The 28,000-nt window shown below is 50.9% G+C and overlaps 2 protein-coding genes across 16 annotated transcripts; one reads left to right on the top strand and one right to left on the bottom strand.

Moving 5' to 3' along the window:
• Position 1: 1 nt before the first annotated feature.
• On the top strand, positions 2–13,470 carry ALG1 (ALG1 chitobiosyldiphosphodolichol beta-mannosyltransferase). Of its 10 annotated transcripts, XM_049110930.1 has the most exons (14): positions 3–241; positions 1,388–1,465; positions 1,631–1,734; positions 2,849–2,997; positions 4,625–4,714; positions 5,064–5,174; positions 5,597–5,718; positions 5,910–5,948; positions 6,267–6,326; positions 7,755–7,865; positions 9,463–9,577; positions 10,437–10,512; positions 11,409–11,560; positions 13,322–13,470. In XM_049110930.1, the coding sequence occupies exons 1-13, from the start codon at positions 34–36 to the stop codon at positions 11,538–11,540; spliced, it is 1,395 nt and encodes a 464-aa protein (XP_048966887.1). In that variant the 5' UTR covers positions 3–33; the 3' UTR covers positions 11,541–11,560; positions 13,322–13,470. The 10 variants fall into 10 exon arrangements, with proteins under 10 accessions (XP_025272366.1, XP_025272367.3, XP_048966887.1 ...); XM_025416581.3 differs by having other exon boundaries at positions 2–241; positions 10,437–10,537; positions 11,409–13,470; XM_025416579.3 differs by having other exon boundaries at positions 11,409–13,470.
• Positions 10,506–27,999, bottom strand: EEF2KMT (eukaryotic elongation factor 2 lysine methyltransferase). 6 transcript variants are annotated; one of them, XM_049110931.1, is made up of 9 exons: positions 27,881–27,981; positions 26,222–26,294; positions 25,394–25,456; positions 23,405–23,485; positions 22,065–22,166; positions 16,759–16,892; positions 16,381–16,676; positions 14,490–14,639; positions 12,333–12,605 (listed from the first exon to the last, which is right to left on the bottom strand). In XM_049110931.1, exons 2-9 carry the CDS (start codon positions 26,243–26,245, stop codon positions 12,505–12,507), a joined length of 951 nt encoding a protein of 316 aa, XP_048966888.1. In that variant the 5' UTR covers positions 26,246–26,294; positions 27,881–27,981; the 3' UTR covers positions 12,333–12,504. The 6 variants fall into 6 exon arrangements, with proteins under 6 accessions (XP_035573123.2, XP_025272375.3, XP_048966888.1 ...); XM_035717230.2 differs by lacking the exons at positions 12,333–12,605; positions 26,222–26,294 and adding an exon at positions 10,506–10,711 and having other exon boundaries at positions 27,881–27,994; XM_025416590.3 differs by lacking the exons at positions 12,333–12,605; positions 26,222–26,294; positions 27,881–27,981 and adding exons at positions 10,506–10,711; positions 26,901–27,430.
• Between the last annotated feature and the right edge of the window lies 1 nt (position 28,000).

Here is a 28,000-nt window from a genome sequence, read left to right as displayed (position 1 = left end):
GGGCGCTCACGTGACCGCGGCCGGCGCGCCAAGATGGCGGCCTTCTGCGTGGCGCTGCCGGCGGTGGCGGCGTCGCTGCTGCTGCTGCTGCTGGTCTCCTGGAAGCGCTGGCGGGGGGCGCGCGCGAAGAGGCACGTGCTCATCGTGGTGCTGGGCGACGTGGGCCGCAGCCCCCGCATGCAGTACCACGCGCTGTCGTTCGTCCAGAGCGGCTTCGCCGTGACCCTTCTGGGCTTCTGCAGTGAGTGCCCGGGGGCCTCGGGAGGGTGGCCGCGCCCTCCGCGGCTTCGACCGGCGCGGGGGTCCGCCCCTTTGCTCCCTCCCGCAGCTCTCTGTGAACCGACGCCCCGGTTAGCGGCCGACGGAGACGGCCAGGTGCCCGCCCCGCCTCTGCTGGAGGGGTCTCTGGGCGCTGCCAGCGTGAGGGAGCGCCTGCCCCGTGTCGGGGCTGAGCTGAAGTCCGCTGGGCTCCTTGCACAGTCTCACTTGCTCCTCCCAGTGAGTGGAACCCGGGCGTGTGTGACCCCAGGGCCAGGCCGCGTCCTCTCCATTGCACACCCTCAGGGCGGAGGTCTGCAGGCCAGAGAGGTTCCACCTGTGCTGCACCTCCGGCTTTTACTTTCAGGGTGTCTGCTCCTTCATCTTCCTCCGGGATGACGTCTTTAGAGGGTACCCCACGCGTGTATCAGGGGAAAGGGGGGAGTAGCACCGCTCTCCTTTGGCCCGGGTTTGCAGCGTCTGTCAGAGGCTGGCGTGGGCTTCCCAGGGGTCTGCCTGTGGCAGGACATTCCCACCGTCCCGGGGGTCTAGATTATTTGGAATTTGGAGTGCCTGCTGTGTAAGTAGATGAAGGTGGGGAAGACTCAGGCCCTTGCTCTGCGGGGAGAATCTGGACACGAAGTGTCCTCGTGCTCTGTTCTGGCTATGGAGGAACAGAGAAAAAAGCCTTATTTTCCAAAACATTCTTCACTATTCAACCTGAGGTGGGGGAATCATCTGACTTTATTTATTTACTTATTTATTTATCATCATCATCATCATCATCATCTGACTTTAAATTGCCCTCATCAGGGGCAGCCCAGGTGGCTCAGCGGTTCATCATCATCATCATCATCTGACTTTAAATTGCCCTCATCAGGGGCAGCCCGGGTGGCTCAGCGGTTTCGCACAGTCTTCAGCCCAGGGCCTGATCCTGGAGACCTGGATCGAATCCCACGTCAGGCTTGCTGCATGGAGCCTGCTTCTCTCTCTGCCTCTCTCTCTCTCTGTGTGTGTGTGTCTGATGAATAAACAAAATCTTTAAAAATAAAAAATAAATTGCCCTCATCATCATCATCTGACTTTAAATTGCCCTGCCCACCAAATTAAAAGGTGATATTCTTTTCAGACTCCAGACCCTATGAGGAGCTCTTGCAGAACAGCAGAATTCAGATTGTGAGTTTGACAGAACTTCAGAAACTTCCAGGTAGGATGCAGTGAACTTCCAGTATCCAGTCTGTGTGTGTGTGTGTGTGTGTGTGTATATGTGTGTCTTGGGCAGGTGTGGGAGGATCTGCACATTGCCAAGAATTCTTTTGGAAGTAATAGCTTTTTTTTTTTTGGAAGTAATAGCTGTTTTTTTGACTTGTAGTTGGGCCCTACATTTTCCAGTATGGACTCAAAGTTGTATTTCAGTCCGTGCACTTGCTGTGGAAGTTGATATGCAGGGAACCAGCAGCCTACATCTTTCTCCAGGTAAATATCAGCTTTGTGGTGTTCTATGAAAACCACTGTTAAGTGTCCTTTACTTCCCAGCCTTTTAAAATATGCAAATTGGATGGGATGCCTGGGTGGCTCGGCGGTTGAGCAGCGGCCTTCAGCTCAGAGCATGATCCCTGGTCCAGGGATCAGTCCAAGGATTGGGTCTCACATTGGACTCCCAGTGGGGAGCTTGCTTCTGCTCCTGCCTGTGTCTCTGAATTTCTCTGTATGTCTCTCATGAATAAGTAAAGTCTTTAAAAAATATGTAAATTGATGAATAAATTGCATATTTGTATGTGCATGTAGATTTATAAAAGAGTAGGAGCTTATGGTACGTGTTCAATGTATTTATGGTACTTATTTCTTCTATGTCATAGAGTCTTACACTGCTCATTACATATTTATTCTTTTTTTTTTTTTTTTAAGATTTTATTTATTCATGAGAGACAGAGAGAGGCAGAGACACAGGCAGAGGGAGAAACAGGCTCTGTGCAGGAAGCCTGATGCAGGACTCGATCCCAGGACCCTGGGATCACAACCTGAGCCAAAGGCAGACGCTCAATCACTGAGCCACCCAGGTGCCCCTTGTTAGCTGTTTTAGCGTTCACACTCTGATAGGTGAACTGATAGTGTGCACATTCTAATAGGTACAAAAATTACCTCTTTAGCCATCTTTTTATCTCCCTGGTTTTTGATGGTCTTGGACTTTTCAGTTTGGTCAACTTTATTTCCTTTATGAATTTTTATACCTTTTTTTGTGAGGAAGAGGATCTTTTCCCTGCTTATTAATTTCCAAGAGGTTTTTTTTTTTAATTTTTATTTATTGATGATAGTCACACACACACAGAGAGAGAGGCAGAGACACAGGCAGAGGGAGAAGCAGGCTCCATGCACTGGGAACCCGACGTGGGACTCAATCCCGGGTCTCCAGGATCGCACCCTGGGCCAAAGGCAGGCGCCAAACCGCTGCGCCACCCAGGGATCCCATTTCCAAGAGTTTTGTAAAGATAATTAATCCTTTGTTGCTTATGTTTTAACTGTTTTCACTCAGTTTATTGTTGACCATGGTCTGGGTTTCCTTCTCTTCATTCAAGTGTCTCTTTCCCAGAACCCCCCAGGCCTGCCTGCCATTGCTGTCTGCTGGTTTGTGGGCTTCCTCTGTGGGAGCAAGCTCATCATCGACTGGCACAACTATGGGTACACCATTATGGGTCTGGTGCATGGCCCCAGCCACTGTCTTGTCCTCCTGGCCAAGTGGTGAGTGTCTGGGAAGAGGGTGCAGACACCTTCCCTGAACTGGGTAGGAAGAAGGGCAAGTGCAGAGACCTGGTAAGGCTGGTCCCCCATGTGCTCTGTGTGGGTAAGGACAAGGCTGCGGAATTAGGCTGACTCTGGTTACAAAAGTGATAGAAACAGGCCTAAGCCAAGGAAGATGTTTCTTTGTCCCGGAAACTACAGAGTTGAGAGACATGGCTGACTTTGAGCTCAAAAAGGTGTCAAGACCCACTCTCATTTCTCTCTCTGCATTCCCTACTGGAGGTGTTTCTCATGTGTTGGGGGCTCCCCTGGGCTCATCCCCACCCTGACAGGCTCAGTGGAGAAAGGAAGCCTCTCTGATTGGCTGATGCTCATCTGTCAGGCTTTGACATCTGACTGAGGTAGGGGGGCTGCAGCACCCTGATGTTTCAGGCTTAAGGGAAATGCTCCATTGTCAGGCTTGGGGTCCCAGGTGCACCCGAGCCAGATCCCCAAATAAAACTCAGGGCTGCTGTTGGGGGATGGAGACAAAGGCCACAGTCTGCTGCAGCCAGTGAGACAGGGAAAGGGAAGACGGGCCTGCTGCGAGCAGGTTGGATGTGGAACATGAAGAGTCATGTTCTGAGCCTGAGTGGGCAGCATCTGCCTCCTTTCCCTGATGGGTCATTCACTGAGGGTTGTAATAGCTATGGCAGCAGCAGCAAGCAATCGCTGAGTACTTGCTGCATGTGAGACCAAGCCTTTTATCCCATTCAGTCTACGCTGCCCTGGTGAGGATGTCCTGTGGTCACTCTCCTTTTACAAGCCAGGAGACTGAGATCAAGTGCCATTTTGCTGCTTGCCACACAGCTAACCAGCGTGAGGACCAGAATTCAGTCCCAGGCTATCCAGCTCTCAGGCCTCTCTGCATCCTGAGTGAGGAACAAGCTGTGGTACACCAGCGGCATTCAACAGCCTTGAGCGCTTCTTCCCCTTCCTGGTTCTCTTTCACTTCTGCACTGGGATCAGGGCTCAAGTCTCCTTTAGGAGCTAATCTATTGCTAACACCTCTCTAACATTTTTTAAACCATCCCTTGATAACCTAAAAGCCTTAGCCCCACGGCCTTTGCAGCAAGACCACAGTGTGACTGAGATTTAATGATGAGACCTTTATTATATTTCTTCCTTTGGTGGCAAGAGAATCTGGATTTTCCCTTCCGTAGAGAGAAGGTTTCTAACTGTATTTAAGCTGAAAGGCAGGCAGCCTGGGTGGCTCAGCGGTTTAGCGCCGCCTTCAGCCCAGGGCCTGATCCTGGGGCTCCAGGATCGAGTCCCACGTCAGGTTCCTATGTGGAGCCTGCTTCTCCCTCTGCCTGTGTCTCTGCCCCTCTCTCTCTCCCTCTCTCCCTCTCTCTCTGTCTCTCATGAATTAAAAAAAACCTGAAAGGCAACATGACTTAAAGAAAGCTATGAATGAAATAGCACAGATGGATCTCAGTGCAAACTCTGGGAAGGTGCCTCACCAGCAATCCGACTGGGGAGACCCCAGCTCTGTGCTTTCCTGTATCATAGGTGTCAAGTCGGTGGAGGTGGTGGCAGTAGTGGTGGGTCCCAAGGCTCTGGGCCAAGCGGTGATATGTCTTTTCAGGTATGAGAAACTCTGTGGGCGCCTGTCCCACCTGAACTTGTGTGTGACGAACTCGATGCGGGAAGACCTGGCAGAGAACTGGAGCATCAAGTAGAGGCCTGGGGAGGCGGCGGGTGGGCTAGGGGTGGGTGGGCAGCGTGATTGGTCCCAGCTTCAGTGCCTGCTGTGTCATGTTGGTGAGGTGTCCAGAAATGCCCAGGGGTCTGGGAGGTGGTTGCTGGTTTTGGGAAGCCGAGGGAGGAGGAGGCCAGACAGCCTATGCAGTTTTGGTCTTAGAACCTGTCTCTGTGCTTCCTCGAGTAATTCTAAAGCTTCTTACTTTCTCCTTGTCTGAGACGTGGATCCTCTGAATGCCCTTATTTTTTGGAATCCCCCTGAATCTTGTATTCCTTAGGCTTTTCTCTGGCTCTCTCTAGACCCCTTGATGATCTCATTGCAGAGCCGTGACCGTCTATGACAAGCCAGCATCTTTCTTTAAAGAAACACCCTTGGATCTGCAACACCAACTGTTTATGAAGCTGGGCTGCACCTATCCTGCATTTAAGGCCCGGTAGGTCTCCTGTCTTGTCTTTATGTGCCTACTCCTGTGTTTGCTGCCTCTCCCCCATCTCCTCACTGCTTTTCAGTCTCTCCCCTGGCTCCTTACTGGGATTGTGGCCTCTCTCATTTTCTGGCTGCAGACTTGGGAATCCCCTAATCCAGGGGTTGGCAAACTGTGACCACAGGCCTGCCACCTGTTTTGGTAAATAATGTTTTATTGCACTGCAGCACATTCATCCATTCATGCATTGTCCATGGCTGCTTTTGTACAGCAACAGCAGAACTGAGTTTTGCAAGAGATTGAATGGTGGTTCTGACATGGCCACATCCTGACCTTTGGGAGCCTGCGGGCCTCACTCTGGAAGGAGATGGGCATCCTGGGGCCTGAGGGCTTGCGCTGAGGCATCTCATGGCCTGTTTCTGTTCCTTCAGCTTAGAACCCCTGGATCTGGCAACAGAGAGGTCGGCCTTCACAGAGCGGGATGCTCAGAGTGGGGTGGTGACGCATCTTCGTGGGCGGCCGGCCCTGTTGATCAGCAGCACCAGCTGGACAGGTCTCAGGACCCTTCTGGGCACTTGGGGCTTATATGAGCACCTGGCTGAGCCGGTATTACCCTTGCCCCTGCCAGGCCTGCACCCCTGTATTTGAGGATACTGGGGCCTCGATGAAGAAGGGGAGGGTATTGTATTGGGAGAGGAGGCATCTAGAAACCAGCCCATGACACTTAGGTCTCTTTTCTTACAGAGGATGAAGACTTCTCCATCTTGCTGGCAGCATTAGAAAGTAGGTGTGTGGGTGTGATCAGGAGCTGGGCTTGTCAGGGGCTATTGAGCTGTGCAGTGCTCACCTTGCCTTGCGTGGTGTCCTCTGCAGCATGTTCTTGCCCCTAGGGCCACTGAGTGGGTCAACCTAAGGACACGGGTGGTGGAGATGGTGGCTCCGAGTCCCCATTTGGGTCACTGAGTGACCAGGTCCTAGATCTGAAATGCTACCTCTGGGAGTGATCCTGTCGTTGGGAGAGGCTCCCCCTACCATTCTGTCCCCCAACCCCCACTCACCTGATTAGATAATCCTGGTTATCATTTTATTTTTTAAACACAGAGTTTGAACAGCTGATCCTAGATGGAGAGAGCCTTCCTTCTCTGGTCTGTGTGATAACAGGTATCGCTAGGGACCTTCCAAATTCCCATATTAAATGGTAAATGGTAAAAGGCATCTGCCTTTATTGTGTGTCTTACCCATGCCAGGCATGTGATGTTAGTTGTCTTGTCAATCCTGACCACAGCTCTCTGATGTAGGGTTTTCTACACTAGCTCGACAGAGGAAACGGAAGCTCAGAGGGGCCTGACGGCAGAGTGTGGCTTCTAGTTGAATCTTGGATAGCATAGCCTCAGAGATACTGAGCTTGGGATCCCTGGGTGGCGCAGCGGTTTGGTGCCTGCCTTTGGCCCAGGGCGCAATCCTGGAGACCCGGGATCGAATCCCACGTCGGGCTTCTGGTGCATGGAGCATGCTTCTCTCTCTGCCTGTGTCTCTGCCTCTCTCTCTCTCTCTCTCTCTGTGTGACTATCATAAATAAATACAAATTAAAAAAAAAAGAGAGATACTGAGCTTTATTTCTGCATTGGTTTCCAGGCATCTGGTTGTTTTTATTTTTTATATTTATTTACTTTTTTAAAAGATTTTATTTATTTATTCATGAGAGACAGAGACAGAGAGACAGAGAGAGAGAGGGGCAGAGACAGGCAGAGGGAGAAGCAGGCTCCATGCAGGGGGCCCGATGTGGGACCTGATTCTGGGACTCTAGGATCACGCCCTGGGCTGAAGGCAGGCGCTCAATCGCTGAGCCACCCAGGGATCCTCCCCAGCCCTGCTTTTTTTTTTTTTTAAATTTTTTTTTAATTTTTATTTATTTATGATAGTCAGAGAGAGAGAGAGAGAGAGGCAGAGACACAGGCAGAGGGAGAAGCAGGCTCCATGCACTGGGAGCCCGATGTGGGATTCGATCCCGGGTCTCCAGGATCGCGCCCTGGGCCAAAGGCAGGCGCCAAACAGCTGCGCCACCCAGGGATCCCTTTTTTTTTTTTTTTTTAATGAAAGAGTCTACTTTAAACCAAAGTGTTCAACATAACATTGCTTCCAGAGTAGCCCAGTGGGGAGAGAGAGAAGCAGAGAGCTGTGGTTAGAGCAGAGTCCAGGGCTAGCTGCCCCACCTTGCATACTTCCCCCTCCTGGCCCTGGAGCTCCCAGTGGCAGCTAAAAGCCTACTGTACACACCGTGCCACCTGGGGGCATCAGGCAAGACACAGGCCAGTCTGGGTGAGAAGTTGTATCCAGTGCCTGGCCAGAGTTTATTCTGATCACCTTCCCAGCCTGAGGTTTGCTGGATGCAGGTTGCTTGAGAGGAAGGGCCATGGCCTCAGTGGTCAGGGTGTATTACCCTGAGGGGTCTGCAAGGGGCCAGAGGGGGACCTGATCACAGCTGCAGAGCATGGGCCTTCTGCTCATACCCATGCAGGGGTTCTGAGGTCTGAGGCCTTGGGGTGGAGCCAGGGGGCCCAGTGCAGTGACTCAGATTTTCTCTGCAAGGCAAAGGGCCTCTGAAGGAGTATTACTGCAGCCTCATCAGCCAGAAGCGTTTCCAGCACATCCAGGTCTGTACTCCGTGGCTGGAGGCCGAGGACTACCCCCTGCTTCTAGGTAACGGCATCTGACAGGAGACCTACAGGGAGATGGCTGGGGTTTAAAAGGGAATATACTAGGGCAGGACAGGGAGAGTTTTTCTGAAAAAGGGTCAGATAGTAAATGTTTTATCTGCTTCTATTGCATATTCTTTGATTTTACAATCCTTGAAAAATTAAAAGCCATTCTTAGCTTAAGGACCATACACACACAGGCCTCAGGCTGGATTGGGCCCTCCTCAGGGCTACATGGGGCCAGGAGATGCCACCTGCCAGGAACTGCCCGAGGAGCTCTTGGCTGCTTCCTGGTGTGCTGGCTCCTCCTGCCTGTGGGGCCCCAGACGTCTTCCCCAGGGTTCTGTCATCTCAGCTTTGAGCCTTCCATTCAGTCCTGCTCTTCCATCCGAGCAGAAGGGCTGGACCTGGGCTTGGGTTTGGGTTCCCCGTTCCCTAGATCTGGGAGGGCAGTGGCTTGGGAGGTGTGGAAATCATGCGTTAGCCAGCATTGACTCCCCCAGGCCCCTCACTGGCTTCCTGTGTCTTCCTTTCTCCAGGAGGGGCGCGCTGGCCTAGTGCGGACATGTCTCTAAGGCCTCAGCAGCAGCAGTCAGTGAGCAGTCACGAGGGGAAAGCCTTTAGTTGGCAGGAGTTTCCAGCTAGTATCTAGTGACGCAAAGTTGTTTGGCTTTATTTTCACAGTGACAGCTGGTTTTCTGTTGGGTCTGCTATGGGTTTTTTTCCCCTAATTATTGTGGTAAAACACATGCAGTAAGATTTTGCTATTTGAACTATTTTTCCATTTTTAAGTATACATCCAACTCAGTATTACACGCACAGTGTTGTACAGTCATCACCACTATTTCCAAAACATTTTCATCACCCCAAGCAGAAACTCTGAACCCATGAAGCCATAATTGTTACAAGTTCTTTTTTTCCCTAAAGATTTTATTTATTTATTCATGAGAGAGAGAGATGCAGAGACACAGGCACAGGGAGGAGCAGGCTCCATGGAGGGAGCCTGATGTGGGACTCGATTCCAGGTCTCCAGGATTACGCCGTGGGCCGAAGGCAGGCGCCAAACTGCTGAGCCACCCAGCTGTTCCTACAAGTTTTTTTTTTTTTTTTTTAATATTTTATTTATTTATGACAGATACAGAGAGAGAGAGAGAGGCAGAGACACAGGCAGAGGGAGAAGCAGGCTCCATGCACCGGGAGCCCGATGTGGGATTCGATCCCGGGTCTCCAGGATCACGCCCTGGGCCAAAGGCAGGCGCCAAACCGCTGCGCCACCCAGGGATCCCCCTACAAGTTTTTTTAAGATGCGTTATGGTTAAGTAGACAAAGGGAGGCTGTTTGAATAAAACTATCCATGATAGGCAGGTGGTTTCCAAACAAGGTGGAGTGGCTGGGAGTGGCAGTTGGGCAGCACTGCTGTGTACATCGCCTTCATCAGGTTGCTTGGCCACCTCCAGCCAGTTGTATGTGGGGTTGGGGGGCATTATTATCTGCTTTCTGTCCTCCTCCCCTGAGGTGTCGCTCCACAGTCCTTTTAGGATTTATGTTCAAGGGGTGCATGGCCTGCACTCTGACTGCGCCCTCTTGCCCCCACCGCGCAGGGTCTGCGGACCTGGGTGTGTGCCTACACAAGTCCTCTAGCGGCCTGGACCTACCCATGAAGGTGGTGGATATGTTCGGGTGCTGTCTGCCCGTGTGCGCTGTGAAATTCCGAAGGTAGGAGCAGAAACCGAATCTTCCCCGAGTTAGGTTCTCAAATCAGCTGTGGGTAGGGGTGGGAGGTGGGCAGCGAGGTCAGAACTGCTCAAGGAGCCCTCCTGGAAAATCCTACATTGCCAGGTGGGCCTTGGGAGTAGGGCTCTTGGGGTTTCTGTGGGTGAGTTTCCAGTTAGAGCTGATGCTGAAGAAAAAAAATATGTGTTAAATATTCTACTCAGGAGCCTGTGTTCACGGACAGAGTGGTGGCTGGAATTGCCACATGGTTGACATGGTTTTATTTCTCTCTCTCTCCCTTTTATCTGGGCTCATGTAGTTGAATTAGTATCAGTTAAATGAGTGTAATTCTCTGTTTCCACTCTTCCTGGCAAAGATGAGTGTTTGGAGAGGGGGGTGTTAGGATAGGTTCTAGAAACAGTAGCCCCACCACTGGCTCAGTAGCCAGCCTCTGAATGGAAAATACAGGGTGTTAGACCCTGAGCTCTGGGCATGTGGGATTCACTCCCTGGTGACCTGGAAAAGTCACTCGTAATGTGTCAGGTCTACCTCCAGTGGGGTTGCCTTCTCCCTTGTTTCTCTGCTGTGCAACTGAGCACGTTCTCCCGGAAGAGAGTGCGCAGCAGGGAAGGTCAGTGTGTGCTTACTGTGCCTCCTTCTCGGAATCAGTTTGGATCTTTAATGTGTATCTGCTCCTCCAGGCCTTTTTTCTATTCAGATGGCAAATCTCAGAACAGACTCACTGAGAGCAGATGGACTGTTCCTGACCCCAGGCTTACACTGTGGGAGGGGTGGAGTGGGAGTACAGCTGGCACCACAGGGCTTTTCAAGGCAGTTCTCAAGTCTGTGGTTCTCTCTGCAGCTTGCAGGAGCTTGTGAAACACGAGGAAAACGGCCTGGTCTTTGAGGATGCTGAGGAGCTGGCAGGGCAGCTGCAGGTAGTCACGTCTGCCCCACGCCAGGGTACTGAGCTACACCCCCTGATTCTTCGCTCCTGCGGCCAGGCAGGCCTGTGCTGGGTCTGGGTGGAAGCCGAGATGGGCAGTGGTGGTCTTGGGCTGGGTCTCTGTGGGCTTGGTGCAGGGAGGGGGCATCATCAGTCTTGGCAACTGAGACCAGGGACAGACAGCAAACTTTCTGGAAAGGACCAGATAGAAAATGTTTTAGGCTTTGCCATAGTCTCTGTCAGAAGTACTCCATTGTGCTGTAACGTGAAAGCAGCCACAGTCTGAATGAAGGGATGTGACTGTGCTCCAATAAAACTGTACTTGCAAAGACAGGTGGGGGCCAAATTTGGCCCACGGGCCTAGCTTCCAAACACCTGATGAAGTTTAGCAAAGCTGGAAAGAACACAGACTGCCTTGTTCCAGCATGTGGGCTGGACAGTGGTGGGCAGCAGCTGAGGTGGGAGTTCTTGGTAGAGGGAGCACAGCAGAGGCCGGGGGCACGGTGTGTGGATGGCCCCACTGTCAAGGAGGAGCAGAGTAGGGGATGGAGCATGGCTGGGGCGAGAGGCCTGTCCCAGCCCCGTGAGGAAGGGGCTTGCTGGGTCCAGGATATTAGGGTAGAGCCGTGTTTGATCACACTTATAATAACCACACTTGCTGTGGAAGCAGGGCCAGAGTGGGAGGCCTGCTGGGGGTCCAGGACACTGGTAGTGGTTCTGGAAGTGCAGTGACAGAGGGTTTGAGGGTTTTAGTAGGATCACTGGCCTGGCTGCCTGTGTTTGGAATGGGACAGGAGTCTAGGCTGCTGGGAAGGAGGGACAGCTCTTGACCTGGGAGGGGGTGGGAAGCAGTGATGAGGTAAGTTCTGGTCTTCGTTCTTATCCTAGATGCTTTTCTCAAAGTTTCCTGATCCTGCTGGCAAACTAAACCAATTCCGGAAGAACCTCCGGGAGTCAGAGCAGCTTCGATGGGATGAGAGCTGGAAGCAGACGGTGCTGCCTTTGGTTATGGACACATGACCCCTTGGCCCAAAAACAGAGTTGAGTGTGGCCCGGTTCCTCTTAGCCCTGGGGAAACGCTTTAGAGCAGCGCCTCCCGGTGGACAGCAGCTGGGATGATGGCTGTGGAATGACATTTTTTAATGACCTGGAGTTTGTGGCCAGGAAACTGGTTCAGCCTGGTTTCCTCCCTAGGAGGCCCTGAAATATGAGACTCTTCTCATCTGAGTATTTCTTTCTTCCTACTACATTTCCTGTTGTTTGCGTGTAGTATTTTCTTTTCTTTTTTTTTTTTTTTTAAGATTATATTTATTTATTTATGAGATACATAGAGAGAGGCAGAGACACGGGCAGAGGGAAAAGCAGGCTCCATGCAGGGAGCCCGACGTGAGACTTGATCCTAGGTCTCCAGGATCATGCCCTGGGCTGAAGGCGGGCTAAACCACTGAGCCGCGCCACCCCCCCCCTCCCCCCGCCCCTCGCCCCGCTGCTCTATGTAGTATTTTCATCTCTTTGACCTGCTTTTGTTTTATGGTGTCTGCCTTTCCCAGTGTCTGCCCCATTGTGTTCTAATGTTTTAATTCCTGCCTTGAGGACAGTCACTGCAGCCTGCTGGGTTGTAACAGCAGTAAGACATGCCACGTGTACAACGGGCTTGGCTTCAACAGGGATGTGGGTACAGGCTCAGGGGTGGGGAAACATACTTGATATGTTTTTATTGGCACAAATGAAATGCTTATTTCAGAGTCAAAATTTTCATTTTTGATTTATAGGGATTTACGTAAGAACCAGAACTAGTGACAGAAAGGGGTATCTACTTGAATAGTTTATATTTTATTAGAACACAGTTTGCAGTTCCTGATTCTGAATTTAACATTCTTCAAGCATTCAGGTCCAGTGAAAATTTTATCAGCTTTCCCACATAAAAATTCTTTACAGGATGGTGATTAAATTTTCATGTTAATCTTTAAAAACATTTGTAAACCTACAGCATTAGTTTCAAAATTGCCATGTCTGAGTGTTCTTCATAGGGAAACAGCTTCTGGTCGTGATGAGGCACTGCTTCCCAGGGGATCCCAGCCTGGCCTGGAAATAATAACATATGTGTCACAGGATGGTGGGGTTTGGGGACACACCACCACCCTATATATCGTGGGCTGCAGGACAGACGTAGGCATATATACAAACCACAGACTTCTAGGCCCCATCTGGACACCTAGAATCAGCCTTCAGGGATGGGCCCAAGAACGGAGTTTTTAAATGGCCCACAGCAGCCAGCTTTGCTGCCCCTGCCTTCGGGGCCATGCCTGTCTCCGGAAGGTCGCAGACCTGTCTGGGTTTCCTGACCACTTAGTCTAGTGCCTCTTGGCAAAGGCTGGACATACATCAGAAGAGCTTACATCCTCTTCATAAGCACAGATGTCTGAAGAGCCCTTGGCAAGGATCATTTTGTCATCCGTTATTTTGTGAATGAAAACAATTAGAAAAATCAAATATTAGACCTAAAAGTATAGAAGTGTTGGAGTGCCTGGCTGCCTCAATTGGTGGAATATGCAACTCTTGATCTTGGGCTCATGAGTTCAAGTCCTACATTGGACCTAGAGCTTACTTAAAAAAAATTACACGTGTGTATGTGTGTCTATGATCCTGCCATCAAGTATAACAACTGTTAATTGGTGTATATTTTTTCATATTCTCCCTCTATGCAAATTAACATGAAGATGATTAGTTTTAAAAATACAAATGGGCTTGGGGTGCCTGAGTGTGGCTCAGTTGGCTAAGCGTCCCTCTCTTGATTTCAGCTCAGGTCGTGTTTCCAGGTTGTGAGTGTGAGCCCCAGGTTGGGCTCCCTACTGGGCATGGAGCCTACTTAAGATTCTCTCTCTGGAAAAAGAAAAAAAGATTCTTCCTCTTTCCCTCTCTTAAAAAAAATACAAATGGACTTTATATATATGGTGTTTTGTACTTTGCTTTCCTCACTGAAACCAAATCACAGATACCTTTCACATAGTATCTGAAGGAGGAATTCATTCTTTTTCAAAGCTACGTCTGTGGGACATGGGCACATGTGGGCGTCTGCCAGCAGAGGTGGCTGTCAGTGGGGCTCTGCTTGGGTGGATGGGTTGGGGTAAACATGGTCCACTGCCCCCAGGTTGCACGTGGAAAGCCCTGGCTGGGCCTGGCACGTGGTGGAGATTGCAGGGCAGTGGCCGGTGGTTGTGGGGTAGGAGAGTGGAGGCTGGGAGTCGGCTGCCTGGCTCCACTCAGGCTTAGGAAGTCACTTAGCCCCCCTGAACCCCAAGGTTTCCATGGGTGAGACTGGAGGATGACAGCACACCCCTCCCTGGTGCTTGAGGGGCTGACATGGCTGCAGCAGTGCCTGTTCAGGGTGTAAAAGGCAGAGGCCCCCCTCCTTCAGAGTCCACCCTACTCTTCCATTTACTGGGTGCTTAATATAGTGATAGCAGCTACCATGTTCCTGAGTGCTCCCTGCATGCTGGTCCCTGTGTCACCTCCCAGTGGATGTTTCCACTATAAAGATGAAGACAGGGAGGGGAGTGGGGGCACGGCTTTACCAGAGGAGGTGGTGGGATCTGTTCCAGAGTCTGCACCTCACCACTGTAGCCAGAACTCTACCCTGACACCCAGTGGCATCCACCATCCTCCCCATTCTACAGACCAGGAAGCAGGCCTGAAGGCCTTGAAACTTGCTCTAAACACACAGTAGGACTGCTGCATGAACTGCCTCTTCACCTTCAGAGCACAGCTTCCCAGCCCTGTTTCCTCTACTGACCACCCCGGGGAGGGGGCGGCTGGGTCCATACCCAGCATGCCATGTGTTCTGGGGCTTTTTGGTTTGTTTCCAGGGCCCCATTCCTTTGCTTTGCTGATTTCTGTGTCACTGGAGTCCTGTGTGGGGCCCAGGTGGCTTCTCAGAGACAGCAGCCCCTCCCAGGGCCCAGGGCTCACCCAGCTCGCTAGTGAACAGCTGGCAGGTCTGCGGGTTGCGGACAGTGAAGGCAACGTAGGCATCCGGAGCCTGCTGGCCCTTCAGGCAAGCAGAGAGCCTCTGCAGGACTCTGACCAGGGAGAGGACGGTTTCTGGGCAATACAGCACATCTGCAATGAAAACCTCAGGTTACTGAAAGGGGCTCACTGTAGGATTCAGGATCCAAGAAAGAGGGGGCCTGGTTGTGCTGACCTCAGCAGCAGGCCTGGGGCCTAGAAACAGCAGTTTTATTAGATTCATGCTATTGGACCCAAAGAAGATGACATAGTTAAAAAGGGAAACAGGAGAGAGAGAAAAAAAAAAAAAAAAGCGGCCGAAAGATCCTGCAACAAATGGGAAATATCCAGGATCCACTGGTGTTCCTCCAAAAAAAAAAAAAAAAGATTAATTCTGGAGTGCCTGAGTGGCTCTGTCAGTTAAGTGTCTTCCTCGAGCTTGGGTCATGATCCTGGGATCTGGGATCAAGTCCTAGTCAGGCTCCCTGCTCAGCAGGGGAGCCTGCTTCTCTCTCTGCCCTTGCCTCTGCCTTCTCTCTTGTTTACTCTTTCTCAAATAAAATCTTTAAGAATAAGATAAATCAATTCTTTGCCTATGGTCTATTTAGAAGATGCTTAACAAAGGGGCGTCTGGGTGGCTCAGTTGGTTAAGTATCTGCCTTTGGCTGGGGTTGTGATTGCAGCATCCTGGGATCCCAAGTCGGGCTCCCTGCTCAGCAGGGAGTCTGCTGCTTTCTCTCCCTGCTCTTGGCGCTCTCTCCTGTGCTCTCTCCTCAAATAAATAAAATCTTAAAAACAAAAGACACTTAATGAAGCAAACCCCAACCTTCTCACACTTGTTTCCAGCAGCCTGCTGCTTGGTTCGCTGCGTGGAGGTGGGGCAAACTCGCTCCCTGTGGGCATGCTGACGTGGGATGGTGCTGCTCAGGCTCTGTCCTGGCCACTGTAGGCCTGTGGGTCTTGGTTGCCGTCCAGGACCGGAGGCACAGCACAGTCAGCCAGATAGGGGACTGTGTGTGCTTCATGGGGGACAAGGGGCCTGTTGGTTGTACACCCCTTGCCTCCAGGACCCTGTCCTTATACCTGAAGTGGGTGGTCTCCTCCCTGTGGGGCTCATCTCTGAAAGATATGGGGGCAAGGACCAAGGACAGAGATGGGCAGGGAGAGCCCTTGGGTCAGATGTGCAGACCTGTGGTGACAACAGAGCTGTGTGCGGACACAGGAGCAAGTGCTCCAGGGGTTGGGGCACGCAGAGCTCATTCCGACTCGACACTACCGACTCGACACTACCGTGGTCTGACCCTAGGCCTGGCCCAGGGCTGGGTGTCTGTGACATGCATAGGAATCAGACATGGTCCTGGGAGAACCACGCTATCCCTCACAGCCCTGAGAATACAGGCCTGCCATGGCCATTTCTGCCCCACATCTGAAGTCTGGGTGGTGGTGGAGGTGGGGCTGGCGTTCAGCTCCCGTGCTTCATGGGGTTGCTCCGGGCATTTCACTCAGGTTCTAGAGAGGGACATAAAAATCCCTCTACTCAGCTGCAGCTTGGCTAATAGGTCAGACTGGTTTGGTGCCTGGGGCCTGTTCTCTCCATTTCAGGCTTTGCAGAGAAAAGTTGTGTTCATTTATCTGACGGAACCATTTTAACAAGAGTACAAGTGGCCACTGTGTCAAATGGGAGGGCTGTGGCTTTAGGGCATCTGAGAGGCATGCCCTGTGGTTTGATGTCACCCTGGAGGCCCACAATGGCCCTTCTAGAAGTCTCATCACTCCTTTGCCCTGGCAGCATGCACATTCCCAGAGCTGAGAGCTGGGTAGAGCTGTTCTAGTTGCCCCGGGTGGGGGGCAGTACCTGCTGCTATGATTACATCTGGCTGGAAGGCAGCGAGCTGAGGGGCTGTCACGACGTCCCAGTCCAGCTGGGCCACTGTCACCTTGGGGCTCTCTGAGTCGTAGGTGTTGTGTCCTGGGTGCTGTGCAGGGGCAGTGGCATCTGGCTCCAATGAGAGGCCATTGAGAAGGACGTTTCCTCGGAGTTGCTCAAGGACACAGCTGTGATAGTCGCTGAAGACGTAGGCGCTGGGACAGCATGTCTTGCAAATGGCCAGGCCCGTGAGGCCAGCTCCACTGCCGAGCTCTAAGACAGTCCTGCGTGGGAGAAGGGGGCCTGTGCTTGAGACCGTGCTGGGGAAACCCCACCTCCCTGCCCTGGAGCGCACCCTGAGGTCACCTGTGAGCAAATGCGGCTGGGTTCTGTATGGCCCATTCTGCGAGGTACAGCGCAGCGTCCCATGTGACCAGGCCGGTGGTGCCGTGGGAAATGATGGCTGTGCTCTCAGAGAGCGTGACCGAGTCTCCAGAAGGCTGAGCGGAGACACAGAGAGAGAATAAATTCAGCTACCAGGAGACAAGAAGCTGATTTTAAAAAGAAATCACAACAGGTGGAGGGATGGCTAGAAAAGACTGTGGAACATCTGGCCACAGAGTACTACACAGCCTCGAACAGGAACAGGTTATCACTGTGCGCGCCAGCCCAGGTGGGTCTCGAGGGTGTTAACGCTACATGAAGAAAGCCACACATTGTAGGATTCCATCATCTAACCTCAAAATAATGGAACTGAGGAGAGGGAGAACAGATCAGGGGCTGCCAGGTGGGGATGGTGGGGGCCGGGGCCAGGCGAGGCCTGAGGGAGGTTTTTGGGTGACAGAGTAGGTCAGAATCATGATTGTGGTGGTACCGACAAGGACCCGCTCGTGTGACAAATGAGGTACACCTACACAGGCATGGTGTCTACGCCAGTGTCCTGGTTGTGATGCTGAGCGAGTTAGGTCCCACATTTCCAGTGGGGGAATCTGGACAGAGGGCACGTTTCTATACTGTTCTTGCAATTTCTGTGAGTCTATAATTACTAACAACAAGAAAAAGGCATCATGAGCTATATGTGAAAAATCTCAGTGTGTGGGGCCTTCCTCAATTCAACCCGGCATTTGGGGCTTGGCCCTTGAACTTTCCCATCACCCTCATAGCAGGTGGTTTGCTGGCAAGTGGTTCATGGAACATGCAGTCCTGAAATGTGTTCTCCAAAGCGGGGCTTCTGAGTGTGGCACCTCCAATACACACTCAGGGGTGGTTTCCTGCTATCTCTGAGTTTACAAAACTCTTATTGGAGACTCAGGTCTCTGGAGTACTGAGCAGTCATTTGTTCATTCATTCATCCACACATTTTTCCTGAGCCATCTCCCAGGGTGCTGGGGATTCAGATGTGACAAGACCAAGTCATTCCCTGTTCTTAGGGAGCTTACATGCCAACAGGGGATAAAACCATAATAAACGAAGTAATTTCTCAGTTTTTCAGTGCTATGAAGAAAATAAAAAGGACTACATGATAATAGAGACTGGGAGTCTATTTCAGCTAGTTTGGTCAGAGACAGCCTCTTTGAGGAGGTGTCAGGTGACCTGGGATGTGAGTATAAAGAAGTGAGGCATGTGAGATTTTAGGAGAGCATTCCACGCAGAGCAGGTGCAAAGGCCCTGAGGCAGCATTTCAGTTGGTGAGTTCAAGGAAGGCAAAGAATGCCAGAGGTGTGGAGCATAGGGAAGGCAGGAGGAACGAGACGAGAGAGGGAGGCTGGGGCAGGGCATGCAGGGCCTGGCAGGCCACATGAGACAATAGTATGGGTCTGAGTATGAAGGGAAGCCACTGACAGGTTCTGGGTGGTTGAGTGACCTGCTCTGATTTATCTCTTAAATGAAGGAGAGCCCTCTGGGGGTTCTGGGAGTATAGTTTTGAATCTTCCTGAATCCCCACATACAAATAGACAGAGTAGCGAGATATGGACAACATTCAGCAAAACTAGGTGAACCCAAAATATTAACAAGTGGGGGGCAAATCACCAATAAACTCAAGACTTGTGTGTTCCACGCATCTGTGCAGTGGGGTGCACAAGTCTGAGGACAGAACCCCAGCAGCCAAGTGTTCACTAGAAATGCAGGTGCCTGCTGTGAACCACGGCCCATGGAGGAAAGAACTTACTGCTCCAGTCGTCTGGGGTGTGAGCGACCCAGGGTGAGGCCTAATGGCAACCAGAAACACTCAGAAATGTGTGACGAGAACATGAAAACATTTCAGATGTCGAGCTACATGAGGAGAACATGAGAATGAAAACAAAACATAAAAACCAGATAAGCCCATTAGAAAAATGAGGTAAAAGAGAAATTTAAAAAAATTTTTTAAAGATTTTATTTATTTATTCATGAGAGATACAGAGAGAGAGAGAGAAGCTGAGACATGGGCAGAGAGAGAAGCAGGCTCCATGCAGGGAGCCCAATGTGGGACTCGATCCTGGGATCTCAGGATCATGCCCTGAGCTGAAGGCAGACGCTCAACCACTGAGCCACACAGGCATCCTAGGAGTGAAACTTTAAACATCAAAAAGAAATTAAGGGATCCCTGGGTGGCGCAGCGGTTTGGCGCCTGCCTTTGGCCCAGGGCGCGATCCTGGAGACCCGGGATCGAATCCCACATCGGGCTCCCGGTGCATGGAGCCTGCTTCTCCCTCGGCCTGTGTCTCTGCCTCTCTCTCTCTCTCTCTGTGACTATCATAAATAAAAATTGAAAAAAAATATTAAAAAAAAAAGAAATTAAGAAAGAGATTGTTAGGGATTGATTTTTTAAAAAATATTTAATTTATTTATTCATGAGAGACACAGAAAGAGAGAGAGGGGCAGAGACACAGGCAGAGGGAGAAGCAGGCTCTATGCGGGGAGCCCAATGTGGGACTCCATCCCAGGACTCCAGGATCACGTCCTGAGCCGAAGGCAGATGCTTTAACCGCTGAGACACCCAGGCACTGATTTTTTTTTTTTTTTAAGATTTTATTTATTCATGAAAGACACACAGAGAGAGACAGAGACATAGGCAGAGGGAGAAGCGGGCTCCCCACTGAGCAGGGAGCCTGATGTGGGGCTTGATCCCAGGACCCTATGATCATAACCTGAGCTGAAGGCAGACACTCAACTGAGTGAGCCACCTAGGTACCCCTTGAATTACAGTTTTTAGTATTTGTTTTTTGCTTTCATTTTCCGTGAAAGTACCTAAAAATGGGTGTCTTAAACAACAGTAATTTATCATCTCACGGCTTAGGAGGCCAGAAGTCCAAAATTGAGGTATTGACAGGGTTGGTTCCTTCTGAGGGCTATGAGAAAAGGATGTGCTCCCAAGCCTCTCTCCTCAGCTTGCCGATGGCTGTCTTCTTGCATCTTCACATCATCCTCCCTCTGGGCCTGTCTGTGTCCTAATCTCTTCTTACAAGGGCACCGGTCCTATTGGTTAGGGCCCACCTAATGACCTCATTTTAACTTGATTCTCTCTGTAAAGACCCTACCTTCAAATAAGGTCCCAGTCCTGAGGTTCTGGGGGTTAGGACTTCAACATGTGAGTTTAGCGGGAGGGCACAATTCAGCCCCTAATAGGGGCACCTGGGTGGCTCACTCAGTTGAGTGTCTGCCTTTAGCTCAGGTCATGATCACAGGGTCCTGGGATCGAGCCCCACATCAGGCTCCCTGCTCAGTGGGGAGTCTGCTGCTCCCTCTCCCTCTCCCCCTGCTCATGCTTTCTCTCTCTCTCTCAAATAAATAAGAAATAAATAAATCTTTAAAAAAAAAAGGAATTCAAGAAAACGTTTCTGAAAAAAAAAAAAAAAAAACGATTTGAAATAAACATTGAAGGAGTACACAGTGCATCCGAGATCACTGACCAAGAACAATCAATCTCGAGATACATTCTACTAAAATTCTGGACTTTAAAAAGTCCTCTGGCCATTTAAGAGTAAAGGGCATAGGGATCCCTGGGTGGCGCAGCGGTTTGGCGCCTGCCTTTGGCCCAGGGCGCGATCCTGGAGACCCGGGATCGAATCCCACGTCGGGCTCCCAGTGCATGGAGCCTGCTTCTCCCTCTGCCTGTGTCTCTGCGCCCCTCTCTCTCTCTCTGTGACTATCATAAATAAAAATAAAAATTAAAAAAAAAATTAAAAAAAAAAAGAGTAAAGGGCATAGGGCACAAATAGGAAAGGATAATAGGTTATTACCAGGCTTTCCCACAGCAACACTCCATGCTTAGGAAGATGGAGGAATATATTCAAGAAATTTAAGGGGAGAGAAAGGCGTGCATTTTGAGCTTCTATAAGGACACAATCTGCAGCAATGGATTGTATCCCTTCTGGGTATGGTGGAAAACCAACTCACCGTGTTGACAAAGAATCAAGTCTGTATCCTGCCTTTCATCTATGGGCTCTATCAGTGGGTAACCAAACAGTGGATAAAGGGGGGCATCTCATAAAATCTCTCTAGTCAATGAATGGAAACAAAGCAATAGAATTAGAATACCACCCTTTTGTGTCCTCCAATGGATAAAGAATATAAGCTTTGAGCATCTGTAACTGCTCCCATAACAGAGATGATATGCCTCCTAGAGCCTCGTGTTGTATTTTTGCCAAAGGAATCAGGCAGATGTGAGTCTGATTGGGCTCCCGAATCCAGCCCCCCAGTTAGTGGGGAACAGAGGATGGAAGACCCAGCTGAATAGCACCATGCACAGGTAACCAAGTCCAGCCTGTGGAAAGCTCTCCAGGCCTGTTCAACAAAGGCACTGCCAGGGAAGAAATAGCTGGAGGGGACCTTACACGAGACCTAAACGCTGGAGTCCCGAGGTACATGGGGCAGGAGAAAACCACAGAGTGACTACTTCAAAGGCCCTGGTGGTTACTTTTGTGAGGATGGAGGGCTTGCAGGCTGGCTGCCAAAGTTCTGCCCCTGACTGGAGAAGTGGTTACCACGGTGGCCATCTTGCAACAATTCAGTAAGCTGTGCACATTTATTTTGTGTGGTTTCCTGTATCTGTGTTTTATTTTATAATAAAAGGTAAAAAAAACAAAAACAAAAACAAAAAAAACAGGGATGCCTGGGTGGCTCAGTGGTTGAGTGTCTGCCTTCTGCTCAGGTCATGATCCTGGGGTCCTGGGATCGAGTCCTGCATCGGGCTCCCCATGGGAAGCCTGCTTCTCCCTTTGCCTGTGTCTCTGCCTCTCTCTCTCTGTGTCTCTCATGAATAAATAAATAAAATCTTAAAAAAAGAAAAAAAAAAGGTAAAAAACAAACAAAACCCAAGATCCCTCTAACTGTTGTGTGCAGAATGGGTTTCAGAAGCTAGAAGACCCAGAAGCTAGAAGATCAGTCCAAGGGCCGAGGCATTTGCCAGGCCAGTGAGGATGGTGGCCACGGGCAGCACAGAGAGACTGCTGTCCTGTAACAACCATCCATCAAGTATTTACTGAGGATTGAGTACCTGCTATGCGATTATGTGCATTACCTGACTTAACCCCCAACCACCCCATAAAATAGGCACTGTTATGTGTTGAAATGCTTGGTTTAACTGACCTCCTCTAATACCTCAGAGCTGACAGGTCAGGAGTCTGAGTTTCAGCTCTGTGTGCAGGGGTGGATGTCTGGATTATGCGGGGAGGGTGCTCGTCTCCTACCAACAGATAGCTCCGGTGGCACTGGGTTGGCTCCTTGGGCATCAGGACCTCTGCCAATGCTTCGTACAGTTCGTCCAAAGGCTCCGTGTGGACAGCCTCGTGCTGGGGGTGGGCAGAGCAAGAACTTCAGCCAAGAGGTTTAAGTTGACCCTCATGAATCAAACAAAGGTTCCATGTGTTTGCTTTTACCCTTACTTGTAAAAATGGCTGGAGGGTTTTTACCAAATTTGGATGGGAGATTTGGTATGGATTGACTTAATATAAGCCACCTTGCATATAAAAAATTCATTTGGTAGTGGAGCTGGACAGTATCTCGGGCATAGAGAGGGTGAGGGTGAGGTGTACTCTAGGGCAGCAGAAACAGGATTGCATGAGCTGCCCTGTGACGGTGACAGAGGGCTCTGCCCTTTAATCATGACATTGTGGATGGATCAGGCTACTGGTGCTTTTAAGTGAGCTCAGGAAAAAGCCACAGGGATGGGCACTCTACATGTTGTGGTTGGCTTCATCAATGGGCAAACCTCTGTCATGCATCTTAGAGGGTCAGCAGCAGGGGGGGCCATGCTTCTCCTGGTGGTTCTGGGGGGGGGTACATGCAGGCCCTGAGTAGATGCACATGTTGGTGAGAACCAGGTGGGGAGAAACCAGGATTGTTTCACGTGCTAAGCCTGAGTGAGACATGGCCCATGCATTCAGTGGCCGAACACAGCAGGTCTGATGCTGACCACTAAGGATTCACCTCTGAGGTCCAGTCTAATGTGAAATGCAGCGAGCTTGGGCTCATTCTTAAAATACAAGCTGTATTTGATGGGATGAGCTCTAGGTGTTATGCTATATGTTGGCAAATTGAATTTAAATAAAATATAAAAAAAAAATACAAGCTGTGTCAGTCAGGAAAAGAGCCCACATCAGGTAGCTCATTAAGGAGAAGACGGTAAAGGGAACTGGTTATGAAGATACTGCGAGCCCTAAAACCTCCAATAGAGGGCAGTGTGGCAATCCAGAGATTGGTAGAAGCAGGAACCAGTCAAGACCCTGCAGGCTGGCTGGCTTGGGGGGTGGGACCATGGAGGAAATGCAGCTGCCGCTGGAGACCTCTTGAAGCACAGAGAGATGCCCTGGCCTCTCTTCCTGCTGCTCCCCATCGCCTCTGACTGGTCGAACCCCGATGGGAACAGTTACACAGGGAGACCCCTGACATATGGGGCTCTGCAGAGCAGGCAAAGGGCATGGGACAAATCCAAGCTCCAACAGGCAAAGCTAGGCAGAGTCTACTTCGGGAGAGCAAGCCAAGTCCCAGATGCTCTGTGGCTGCCAGACGGACAGTGCCCATTACTGACCTTTCTGATGAGCTCCGAGAGAAAGCACCGGGCATATTTCACTGACGGCGGATGCTTCACACACAGAGGATGCTTCACGGTCTGTGGCAAAAGACACAATGTGGGTTGCTGGAGAGATGTCGCCGTAAGTCTCTCATGAGCCTCAAGTAAATACAGGGCAACCCCATTACTTGATCCCTCAGAAAAGATGTGTACAGACACAAGCATTCTGGGTTCAGGCGACCCTCAGGCATCTGAAACAGTAAGTCTTAAGATACAACTTCTTTCCTAAAGAAATTTCTCCATGACCGTGGCACAGGCCAACAGAACATTCCGGGCAGAACATGGAGCATGTGGACCCAGGCTAACACCCTGTTACAGACTCAATGTTTGTGTCTCCCCAGTTCGTATGTTGAAGCTTAACCCCCAATGTGACAGTTGGAAGGCAGGGCCTTTGGGAATGATTAGGTCGTGAAGGTGAAGCTTCCATGAACGTGATCAGTGCCTTTCTAAGAAACCCCAGAGAGCTCCCTTGGTCCTTCACAGAGGACACAGCTGTCTATGAACCAAGAAGTGGGTTTCCCACCAGACATCAAATCTTGGGGCACCCTCATCTTGGTCTTCCCAGCCTCTAGAACTGTGGAAAATAAATTGCTGTTGTTTATAAGTCACTCAGTCAATGGCATTTTGTTCTAGCTGCTGGAATGGGCCACCTCTTCCCAGGGTAGGCAATGTGAACTAGTTTTCAGTGGGGACAGTTGTGGGATTGTCCGGCTCCTTGGAAAAGGTGAGAGCCCAAACAGTGGGGGCAGACAGACTGGGCACTTGCTCTCCTGGAGCTCACATGCCAGGATGAGGTCGAGTACTATGAATGGTGGGACAGGGGGAAAGTGGGGGCTCTGCCTCGGGTATGGTGGAGGGAAAGGGGGCTCTCGGCGGGGGGGCACTTCAGCTGATGTCTAGAGAAGCAAAGAGCGTGAGGGGGGCAAGTTCTAGGCAGAGAGGATAGTTTGTGCAGGCTCTGAGGCAGGCATGGCTTGGCATTTTGGGAAGGAGGGCAGGGGAACAGAGGCAGTGAGAGTAGGGGCCAGGTCACGTGGAGGGACAGGATTTTACCCAAGGGCAACAAAATACCTGCACCACCCTTCAGGGGCTTTCTAGTTGGCTGGTGTTAGGTTTTAGCCTCAGAGTGGGCTGCCCCACAAGGACCTCAGAATCTCTGAGCTCACAGTCCTGAATGACTGGATTGCCCTGCAAGCCTCTCCTAGCCATGGTTGCATCTTCTCCACCTGGTGATCAGACCATCTTGGTTTACCCTCGATAAAGGAATTCCTAACCTAGGCTTCTTGGACAGGCTTGGTGGTTGGAGGGGTGCCTATAACCCCTTGAATTTGTACACAAAATGTATTCTTCTGGTCCTCTTTTTTCTTGGTGGGGGACAGGGGGAACCAGAGAGTCCATAACTTTGGGTTTTCAGAAGGGTTCATGATCCTTAAGATAATTCATAGCCAGGATGCAGTGTGATCTCCACTTGATCCGCATGGCCAGGGTCAGGGTGGGGCAAGGCCAGGCAGAGTGGTGGTCTCACCTCTACCCTTGCCCAGATGTACCTTAGAATTCAAACCCTACCTCAGAAAGGCAGAACGTATCTACATTTAGAAGAGAAACGAGTGGGCAAGACTTGCCTCCTTATGTTTTCCTTAAATGTAAATGTAAAGAAAGCCTTTGAGCAGCTACCAAATGCTAGAAGATGTTCCCAGAGCTGTCATCTTGGTTTTCATTGTGGATGGTTTCAAAAACATCTCCCAGATTCCCTCCTCGCATGCAGATTTTGTATATTCTAATGTCTTCATCTAAGAAAAACAACAGAGCCAGAGCTGTCTGAGGTGCTGCCACCCAAACGCAGTGTCTTTCTTTTTAAAGGCTACAAGTGCGCCCACTGCGTTTCTGTCATGTCCTCATGGGCAAGTCAGGAAGCTGGTGATGCGACCCAGTGATTCTAATTCTTACCTTCTGCAAAATAATCAACAGCAGCTCAGGACCTGATGAGTCTCTTAATTTCTCTTCTAGGCTCTATTTAGAGAGAGAGAGTGGAGGGGAGAGAGAGAGAAATCTCAAGGGCATTTTCACAGGAACATTAAACGTGCAATAGGACATGTTAGCAAAGTGCTAAGTGATCTCTCCCCAGGGACAGGGGGCCAATTTGAAGTGGAAGCCACAGGCAGGCTGAAAGCCTGAACTTGAGAAGTCCTGGGTTACACCTGAATGAGCCAAAGAAAGAATGTCATAAGACAGACTCTTGGTTTGCATTAGCTCTGACTGCTTGGGCTTGCCTGGGTCACAGACCAGCTCCGTGGCTGAAATGGTCAACCAGGAATTGCAGGAGAAGCCACGACATTGACATCTGATGGGCTCACCTTAGATTTGACATCTGAGTTATAATGGACAGACAGGCCAGGCCAGGTTATGCTGTCCTGACAGGGAACTCCAGCCCAGCAGCGAGGTCAGTCTGTAGAAGTAGGCAGTCTGGTCCTGGCTGGTGTGTGACATCAGGCAAATCACTTCATTTCTCCAGAGTGACTTATGCTCTAAAAGGCCTGTAAGCCCTGGCCTTTGCCCCTGTCTCTGACCTTATCTGCCACCACCCCTGGCCTCTCTGCCATTCCTCAACTGTAGCAGTTTATTCTCACTGTCAGGGCCTTCCTGTCCAGGTTCTACTTCAAATGTCACCTCTTGGGGAAGGCCTTCCTGACTCCCCTACTTTGATGATACATTTCCCTGTTTTATTGGCTTTACAGCTACTGTCATCTCCTGGTGTTTTCTTGCTTATTCATTTACCTGTTTATTCTCTGGCCCTTCCATCCAAGCAGGACCTCATCTGTAATGTGTGCTGCTGATTCTTGGTGCCCAGCTCATGGAAGGCATTGAGAAAATATTTGGTGATGGAATAAAAATATTAGCTAACACTTACATTCACTTGTGACAAGCTAGGCACTGCCTCAGGTGCTTCATACTCCTGTAATCCTGACACCAGCCCTATCATTATATCCCCACTTAATAAGAAATCTGAGGTATAGGAGAGATGCAGTCACTTGCCCAAGGTCACACAGCTTGTGTGGGGTTTGGCTAGGACCCCAAACAGGCAGGCTGGTTCCCAGGCCTGAGCTCCCCATTGCTGCAATCTTTCCTGTCAAATGTGAATAGTAGTAACAGTATCCACTGGCATGGCTGTTGTGGACCAGTCTAAGTAAGCATTTATCATGGGCCTGGTACAGAGTAAGCAGTCATTTTCATGTGAATAATTATAGTCGATATCGAATTGGGACCCACAGATGCTGTTACGAAGGTTTACATTTTGGGTTAAAAAATGAACATATTCCTTTCTGACTGGAAAGACCTCTCAGAATGCTAAATGGGTTAGGTCAATGAGACACAAATGACTAACCACCACCCCTTAAGATGGGGCAGACTTAGGGGAGGAATATGTGCCCAATCTGAGTCATCCCAGTGAGCTCACCGTACATGAATTATGAAAGAGGCAGCATCGTGAGAGCCCCTGCATTGGCAGAAGGAAGCGGCTGCCACAGTTATTTGCCTGTGCAAGAAGGGCAGGTCCCCGGGGCAGGGGAAGTGAGACTTCTTCCATCTCTTTTCTGGCCTGTTTTGTACCTCCCTGTCTCTTCCATCACAGGCATAAGAGCCTCAAAGTGCCCCTGCAAGGATTCTGTCCAATGCTTGATGGTACAGATGAGAACGGGAGGCCTGGCGAGGGAGGAGGGCTGTGGTGTCTGTGACTTGGTCATTGCCCTCCTTGCAACGCGGTCCCCCTGGTGTCCTGAGGATGTTGACTGGTTAAATCGGCAGCAGCAGCCAGGGGCACCTGGGTGGCTCAGGGATTGAGCAGCTTCCTTGGGCTCAGGTCATGATCCTGGGGGTCCTGGGATGCTGGGGTCCTGAGATCGAGTCCCACTTCGGGGTCCCTGCACGGAGCCTGCTTCTCCCTCTGCCTGTGTCTCTGCCCCTCTCTGTGTTTCTCTCATGAATAAATAAATAAAATCTTTAAAAAAAAAAAAAAAGGGCAGCAGCAACTGTTACCCAATGGCCAGAACGACAATAGGCTAAACAACAACAAAAAAGTAACGAAACTGATCACGATTTGTCCCGGGCTCTAACCCCCGAGTGACACAGAGAGGTGGGAGGTCACCCCTGCATTCCTGGAATTCGTGGACTCAGTCTGCAAAGGCAGCCAAGGGCGGTTAGGGCCCGGGGAGCAGGGAGCGCAAGGCCGAGTGCTGGCTGGACACCGCCCCCGCCCCCCAGCGCCCACAGATGTGCCTCCGCCGCTCACCGCCAGCCCGCGACCCCCTCCCCCTCCGGACGCGCGGCACCGAGCACGCGAGGGAGCCGAGAACACCACGCGGCGGGGGGAAGGGGGCGGGCGCCCGGACCCCCCTCCCCGATCGCCCCTCCGCCCCCGTCGCCTGTCCCACCTCCCACCTGCCAGGGGAAAGAGCGCAGCGTGCGCGCCGCCAAGTAGCGGCTCTCGAAACTCTGCAGCAAGCCCGCGGCCTCGGCACTCTCCTCCGGCGCCATGGCGGGGTGGGGCGGGGCGGGGCG

This window comes from Canis lupus, chromosome 6 (assembly GCF_003254725.2).
Source record: "Canis lupus dingo isolate Sandy chromosome 6, ASM325472v2, whole genome shotgun sequence".
Lineage (NCBI taxonomy): Eukaryota > Metazoa > Chordata > Mammalia > Carnivora > Canidae > Canis > Canis lupus.
This window is presented reverse-complemented; position numbering and strand designations above follow the sequence as displayed.